Source organism: Chiloscyllium plagiosum, chromosome 22 (assembly GCF_004010195.1).
Source record: "Chiloscyllium plagiosum isolate BGI_BamShark_2017 chromosome 22, ASM401019v2, whole genome shotgun sequence".
Lineage (NCBI taxonomy): Eukaryota > Metazoa > Chordata > Chondrichthyes > Orectolobiformes > Hemiscylliidae > Chiloscyllium > Chiloscyllium plagiosum.
The window spans coordinates 58,941,891-58,950,358 of NC_057731.1; the positions used below are offsets into that span (position 1 = coordinate 58,941,891).

At 45.1% G+C, this 8,468-nt stretch overlaps 1 protein-coding gene across 4 annotated transcripts in view; it reads right to left on the minus strand.

Annotated features, from left to right (window-relative positions):
- Positions 1 to 5,994, minus strand: part of rft1 (RFT1 homolog) — an 88,814-nt gene extending 82,820 nt beyond the window's left edge. The window contains exons 1-2 of one of the 4 annotated variants that reach the window (XR_006315000.1): positions 5,736 to 5,994; positions 3,372 to 3,457 (exon numbers count right to left, since the gene is read on the minus strand). Coding sequence is in view for 3 of the 4 variants with exons in the window: in XM_043713125.1 (XP_043569060.1) it covers positions 3,372 to 3,457; positions 5,736 to 5,798 (149 nt within the window). In the remaining variant the exon portion in view is untranslated. The remainder of the gene's footprint in view (positions 1 to 3,371; positions 3,458 to 5,735) is intronic. The other 3 variants (XM_043713125.1, XM_043713124.1, XM_043713123.1) reach the window with 3 other exon arrangements.
- Between the last annotated feature and the right edge of the window lie 2,474 nt (positions 5,995 to 8,468).

Consider the following 8,468-nt stretch of genomic DNA (forward strand, 5'->3'; position numbering starts at 1 on the left):
CCCTCCTCTAGCTTATCTCTCCACGCTTCAGGCTCACTGCCTTTATTCCTGATGAAGGGCTTTTGCCCGAAACGTCGATTTTGAAGCTCATTTAGCTCATCATACCTATGCTGGCTCTTTGAAGTATCTATTCAAAGAATCCAGTTTTTCTGCTCTTGCCACACAACCCCTAAACTTTTTTTGTTGTTAATTCTCTTTGGAAAGTTACTATGAATCTGCTTTTAACAACTCTTTTGGAGAGCACATTTTTGTTTATTCTTCCATGGAATGTCAGCATCGCTGAAAAGTGTTCATACCTATGAAAAATAATGGCCTGAATCTGATGTTGCTTTTTGGCTATGGGTCAGTTTTGTCCAGTATCTGAGTTTTTTTCTCTGTGAGTGCCAGCAAGAGCTTAGCTGTATCTTATCAAACTTGCCTCATTACCCACCAGCCCTGAAGGTGCCCCTCACCTGATTCCAGCCTCATTCTTCCACTCTGTTTCTTGAAGAACTCACCACACTCAGAACACTTGCCACAAGATCATCATTCTACACACCTATGTCATCTTTAAAGACAGGCCTGCACCCAGAGGAACCCTAGTTCTGAAGTTACCCTGCTCCCCTATACTGGGACAGCTTGGCTAGGGAAGTGGCAAGTTTTGAAGCACGTCTTCAGTACTATTGGCAGAATGTTGTCAGGGCCCATAGTCTTTGCAGTAACCAGTGCCTCCAATAGTTTCTATATGTCATTTGAAGTGAACTGGATTGGCTGAAGACTGGCATCTGAGAGGTTGGGGTCTCTGAAGGAGACTGAGATTGGCACTTGCAGCTGAAGATTGTTGCTAATGCTTCTGGCTTTTGCAATTAGATTAGATTAGATTACGTACAGTGTGGAAACAGGCCCTTCGGCCCAACAAGTCCACACCGACCCGCCGAAGCGTAACCCACCCATTCCCGTACCTTTACCCCTTTACCTAACACTACAGGCAATTTAGCATGGCCAATTCACCTGACGTGCAGATCTTTGGACTGTTGGAGGAAACCGGAGCACCCGGAGGAAACCCACGCAGACACGGGGAGAATGTGCAAACTCCACACAGTCAGTCGCCTGAGTCGGGAATTGAACCCGGGTTTCTGACGCTGTGAGGCAGCAGTGCTAACCACTGTGCCACTGTGCCGCCCACACGGTGATGTGCTGGGCTCTCCCATTACTTAGGAGAGAGATATTTGTGGAGCCTCTGCTCCAGTGAATTGTTTAATTGTCCACCACGACTGAAGACTGGGTGTTACTGGACTGCAAAGCTTAGATTTGATCCATAGGTTTGGGGATTGCTTAGCTCTATCTACCACTTGCTGCTTATGCTATTTGGCACACATTCAGTAGCTTCACTAATTGTCCTCCAGTTTTACACAGATTGTCCCCTTGGTCCCTAGTCAACTTCTTTCTGCTAACCAAAGTTCCAGTTGTACACATCCTTCAGCTCCATGTCGTCTACAAACTATACATCAGTTACTGCTTGAACAAGTTGTTGTGTAAACAATACTTGCAGTGAATCTCTGGTTGCTTGCATGCAAAACAAAGAATTCGTCCAGTTCTCTTTCTCATTTCAGTATACAAATAAAAATACAGAAAATTAATAAGACACAGTCTTTAGAATATATCCTCCTTAATCCCAAGCACAAACCAACATTCATAAAGGCACAATACAAATATATATGTATATAAAGCACATCTCTACTTAGTGGAAAAATAGAGAAACCCTTCTGGATTAAGAATGCAAATCAAAAAGGCAGAATGAGATAATGGAACATAAAACAGTACAGCACAGTAACAGGCCCTTCGGCCCACAATGTTGTGTCGACCTTTTATCCTACTCTAAGATCAAACTAACTTACGTACCCTTCATTATACTATCTTCCACGTGCCTATCCAAGTTAGTTGCTTAAATGTCTCTAATGTATCTGACTACTACCACTGCTGGCAATGCATTCCATGCACCCACCACTCTGTGTAAAGAATCTACCTCTGACATCTTCCCCCAATTACCTTAAAATTATGCCCCTTCATGACAGACATTTCCGCCCAGGGAAAAAAGTTTTCTGACTATCCACTCTACCTATGCATCTCAACATCTTGTACACTTCTATCATGTCGCCTCTCATCTTTGCTTCAATGAGAAAAATGCTAGCTCCCTCAACCTTTCTCCAGTCCTGACAGCATCCTGCTAAGTCTTCTCTGCACCCTCTTGAAAGCTTCACATCTTTCCTATAATGAGGCGACCAGAACTGAACACAATATTCCAAGTGTGGTCTAACCAGGGCTCTGTAGAACTGTAGCATAACTTTGGAGCTCTTAAACTCAATCCCCTTCCTAATAAAAGCCAACACATCTTCTTAACAACCCTATCAATGTGGGTGGCAACTTTGAGCGATCTATGGACATGGACCTTGCTTCCTCAGCCTTTCAGTCTCTGTGTAAAGACCATGTCTTTTTATTTTTTTGAAGTTTTGAATGTGAAGAAGACTGTTTTAAAAACCAAGGATCGTCAAAAGATTGCGGCACTTTTTAAACGCAAGTAACTGGATACTCATTGTAAGTGTTGTTTACATAGCTACTTGTTTAAACTGTAGCGAAAGTCCAGCTTGCAGACAAGCTGAAACTAGGGACAATGTACAAATGGAGATTTGGTTTAGAACAAGTTGCTAAATGGTCTAAGCACTAGTAACCAGTTATCAATTACAAAGGCTTTCTGCATGCAACAACTATGTGATTAGTTCTCAAGTAGAACAGTTTGGGTGTGTAAATGAAATAGGCAGGAGCTATCTATTTTCTCTTTAAACTGGCTTTCTTCAGGATTAAGGTGTATTTAAAGGAGATTCCCTCAGCAGTTGCTATAAGCTGTGGCCTCTTAACCAGTGGGCCAGAGACTTTATAAGTGTGAACCAGCCACGCTGTGTCTTTTGTAAGTGAGTAAAAGTATCTAGGGAATGTGAACCAAGGAGTAGTACATTCTGAACAGCCAAAAGGATCATCTCAGCAAATTCTGTACACAGGCCACTGAACTGCCTAGCTAGTTCTTCCCACTGCCACCATGATGACACCTATGTTTTTTTGGGTCCGCCTACACATATATCGAGGGAAGGTCCGTGAGGGAATTACAGCTTTGATTAGTTGAGCTACATGTTGACAGGTATAATTGTTTGTGTAGCTAGAGTCTATTTAACTTGTGATAAATAATATTTCTTGTTAAGTAGAGAAGGGGAGTCTCTTTTCTGTCAACTTGATTCTGAACATTTTGCTTACTTTTACAAAAACCTTTCATATTGTATCTTAGAAACAAAAAGGCTGAAATTGAAAAGAGTTAAAAGACTGAAATGCCAAGCTCTTACCTCACATTAACAATGCCAATGGTCTCCTTTGAAACATACCTCAGGGTGTATGCATTCAACAGAAAGCTGAGTAGTCGAAACAACACCTGACAGTCACAACAAAAAACAGTGAGAAATCGGTCCAATAACCAAAATACCAACTTACTCTGCAGTTAAATGAGGGGTAGAAATGGAGAGGGGGATGGGATGGGTGAGAGGGATGAGGGAGGAGAAGGGGGAGGGGGACTTAGAACATAGAAGAATACAGCGCAGTACAGGCCCTTCGGCCCTCGATGTTGCGCCGATCCAAGCCCACCTAACCTACACTAGCCCACTATCCTCCATATGCCTATCCAATGCCCGCTTAAATGCCCATAATGAGGGAGAGTCCACCACTGCTACTGGCAGGGCATTCCATGAACTCACGACTCGCTGAGTAAAGAACCTACCCCTAACATCTGTCCTATACCTACCCCCCCTTAATTGAAAGCTATGCCTCCTTGGGACGGGAGCAGACAGGAAAAGGAGTGGTGGGGAGGGGTTTGCACAGTTTTGTGAAGGGTAGGTCATGCCTCACAAACCTTATTGAGTTCTTTCAGAAGGTGACCAAACTGGTAGATGAGGGTAAAGCAGTTGATGTGGTACATATGGATTTCAGTAAGGCATTTCATAAGGTTTCCCACGGTAAGCTATTGCACAAAATACGGAGGCATGGAATTGATGGCAATTTTGCTGTTTAGATCAGAAATTGGCCAGCTGAAAGAAAACAGAGCATGGAGGTTGATGGGAAATGTTTATCCTAGAGTTCAATTACGAGTGGTGTACTGCAAGGATTTGTTTTGGGGCCACTACTGTTTGTCATTTTTATAAGCAACCCGGATGAGGGGATAGAAGGATGGGTTAGTAAATTTGCGAATGACACAAAGGTCAGTAGAGTTGTGGACAGTGCAGAAGGATGTTGCAGGTTACAGAGGGACAAAAATACGCTGCAGAGATGGGCTGAGAGATGGCAATTGGAGTTTAATGTGGAAAAGTGTGAGGTGATTCACTTTGGAAGGAGCAACAAGAATAAAGAGAACTGGGCTAAGGGTGAGAATCTTGGTAGTGTTGTTGAGCAGAGGGATCTTGGTGTCCATGTACATAGATCCTTGAATGTTGCCACCCAGGGTTGATAGGATTGTTAAGAAGGCATACAGTGTGTAAGCTTTTATTGGGTTGAGGAATTGAGTTTCGGAGACACGAGGTCATGCTGTAGCTGTACAAAACACTGGTAAGGCCGCACCTGGAGTATTGTGTGCAGTTCTGGTCACCACATTATAGGAAGGATGTAGATGCTTTGGAAAGGATTCAGAGCAGATTTCCTAGGATGTTGCCTGGTATGGAAGGAAGGTCTTATGAGGAAAGGCTGAGGGAAGTGAGTCTGTTTTCATTGGAGAGAAGAATGTTAAGAGGTGACTTAACCGAGATGTATAAGATAATCAGAGGGTTAGATAAGGTGGACAGTGACAGCCTTTTTCCTCGGATGGTGAAGGCTAACACAAGGGGACATAAATTGAGGAGTGATAGGTTTAGGACAGATATCAGAGGTAGTTTCTTTACTCAGTAGTAGGGGCGGGAAATGGCCTGTCTGCAACAGTAGTAGACTCGCTGACGTTAAGTGCATTTAAATAGGCATTGGACATACATATGAATAATAATGGAACAGTGTAGGTTAGATGGACATCAGATTAATTTCGCAGGTTGGTGCAACATATAGGGCCGAAGAGCCTGTACTGCGCTGTAATGTTTTATCTTCTATGTTCTATGTTCTGAATGATTTAAAAGAGCAGAATGATAGCAAGATATATAAAAATAAGATCTGCTGCAGCAAGCTCACAAAAGCGAAGGTAAAGGATCGAGTCCCACTGCACAGAGCCCCCGATGAATGCAGACTAGAAGATGGTTTTCAAACATTGGCTTAGCATCCAGCAGGGCACTTGCAATCCAATATAGTGGCAGCAGTAATGCTCTCCCATGTGAACCCAAGGATTTGAGCCCAATGCTCAGGCCAAACCCCAAAACTTAATGTATGGAGGTGGCAGCACTGGTTCTACACAGGCTTGACATCCAGTGTCTAACAGGTGCTCTTTTCCATCTTTTTGACCTTAGTTATAGTTACCTCAGAGAAAGCACTCCATGAAGAAGCCAGTCGAAAACCAATTTCACTACTTTTCCCAGTAGGTGACTCGAGAATCTCATATGGGGTGAAACTCATACAACTCACACTCCAAGATACCTACCAGTTTATCTTCATGATCTGATGAGTAGAGGAGAGGGCTCAATGGGATTCCGGTTGCTGAGTGGTTTCCATGGTGACACAGGCCCCAAGCCTCGGCCTCCCTGTACCTGTAGCCCCGCGCTGTATGACGTTAGTTTAGCCGCGTTCGTCAGCGCCTCCTGGGATCGCATCGCCGCCCAGTCCCCGGCTCTAGGCCGCACCGCCTCAACCCTCTCCCGAAACCAGAGACTGGCGCAACCGCCGCTTCTTCAGCAACGCGAGGGGAGCGAGGGCGGAGCTTCATCCACCCCCGGTGAGTGTGAACACCCAGAGGGGGAGAGGGACGCCGAGTGTGAACACCCTGAGAGAGCCCTGTGTGAGAGAGACGCTGAGTGTGAACACCCAGTGGGTTCGAGTGTGAACATCCAGCATGTGAGAGGGATGCCAAGTGTGAACAGCCAGAGTTTGAGAGAGACGCTGACTGTGAACACCCAGAGAGGAACCTGAGCTTGAACAGCAAATGTGGAGCCACTGAGTGTGAGAAACTGAATGTAAACAGCCAGGTTGACTGTCACTTGTATGAGGGGGCATCTATTATTATGATCACAATAATCAATCGGTAGGTGGCTTGGGAAATCTGACTGGTAGCACATCTCAAGATAAGGTTTTCCTGAAAAGTCTACAAGATTTCTTTTTAGTGCAACATGTGACTTGGTAGGGAACAGGCGATTCAGGATTTGGTGATGTGTATTGATGTAGACTTGATTGGGGAGTTGAACAAAAGAGAAGTACAGCTCAGGAACGGGTCTTTAGGCCCTCCAGGCTTGTGCTGATCATCTAACTAAACTAAAAATAAACCTTCTGCCCTTATTCAGTCCGTATCCCTCTATTCCACCCTATTCAAGTAACCATCCAGATGCCTCTAAATGTCACCAACATGCCTGCTTCTACCACCTCATCTGGCAGTGTGTGACACTGCATGAAAAACATCCCTCACACATCTCACTTGAACTTCCCTACCTGTCACCTTGAACCTGTGCCCCCTTGTAATTGAAACTTCAACCCTGGGAAAAAACTTCTGACTATCCAGCCTACTTATGCCTCTCATAATTGTGTAAACCTCTATCAGGTCTCCTTTCAGCCACCGTCTTTCCAGTGAAAACTATGTTTTTCCAAATAGCCTTAAGTCGTATCTCTCAGAATCCTTTCCCAAACCTTGCTTACCACGGATAGAAGACTGACTGTGAACATACTATCTCAAAAAATCTCCCTGGACACATCTAACAAGTCACCACCACAACTACCATGTTTTTTTCACTCTTTCCCAGTATCTGACTACATATCTGTTCTTCTGTCTCCCCTGTGCAGTTGAGAGGTAGACAATAGACAATAGGTGCAGGAGTAGGCCATTCTGCCCTTCGAGCCTGCACCACCATTCAATATGATCATGGCTGATCATCCTTAATCAGTATCCTGTTCCTGCCTTATCTCCATAACCCTTGATTCCACAATCCTTGAGAACTCTATCCAACTCTTTCTTAAATGAATTCAGAGACTGGGCGTCCACTGCCCTAGCATTCCACACAGCCACCACTCTCTGGGTGAAGAAGTTTCTCCTCATCTCTGTCCTAAATGGTCTACCCCGTATTTTTAAGGTGTGTCCTCTGTATCGGCACTCACCCATCAGCGGAAACATGTTTCCTGCCTCCAGAGTGTCCAATCCTTTCATAATCTTATATGTCTCAATCAGATCCCCTCTCAGTCTTCTAAACTCAAGGGTATACAAGCCCAGTCGCTCCAATCTTTCAGTGTAAGGTAATCCCGCCATTCCAGGAATTGACCTCGTGAACCTATGCTGCACTCCCTCAATAGCCAGAGTGTCTTTCCTCAAATTTGGAGCCCAGAACTGCACACAGTACTCCAGGTGTGATCTCACCAGGGCCCTGTACAGCTGCAGAAGAACCTCTTTGCTTCTATACTCAATCCCTCTTGTTATGAAGGCCAGCATGCTCTTAGCTTTCTTCACTACCTGCTGTACCTGCATGCTTACCTTCATAGAACATAGAACATAGAACAATACAGCACAGAACAGGCCCTTCGGCCCACGATGTTGTGCCGAACATTTGTCCTAGCTTAATGTTGTGGTTCTGTTCGCCGAGCTGGAAGTTTTTGTTGCAAACGTTTCGTCCCCCGGCTAGGCGACATCATCAGTGCTTGGGAGCCTCCTGCGAAGCGCTTCTTTGATGTTTCCTCCGGTGTTTATAGTGGTCTGTCCCTGCCGCTTCCGGTTGTCGGTTTCAGCTGTCCGCTGTAGTGGTTGGTATATTGGGTCCAGGTCGATGTGTTTGTTGATGGAGTTTGTGGATGAATGCTATGCCTCTAGGAATTCCCTGGCTGTTCTCTGTCTGGCTTGCCCTATGATAGTAGTGTTGTCCCAGTCGAATTCATGTTGCTTGTTGTCTGCGGCAGGGACAGACCACTATAAACACCGGAGGAAACATCAAAGAAGCGCTTCGCAGGAGGCTCCCAAGCACTGATGATGTCGCCTAGCCAGGGGACGAAACGTCTGCAACAAAAACTTCCAGCTCGGCGAACAGAACCACAACAATGAGCACCCGAGCTACAAATCTTCGCACAAACTTTGTCCTAGCTTAAGCACCCATCCATGTACCTATCCAATTGCCGCTTAAAGGTCACCAAAGATTCTGACTCTACCACTCCCACAGGCAGCGCATTCCATGCCCCCACCACTCTCTGGGTAAAGAACCCACCCCTGACATCTCCCCTATACCTTCCACCCTTCACCTTAAATCTATGTNNNNCTGACATCTCCCCTATACCTTCCACCCTTCACCTTAAAT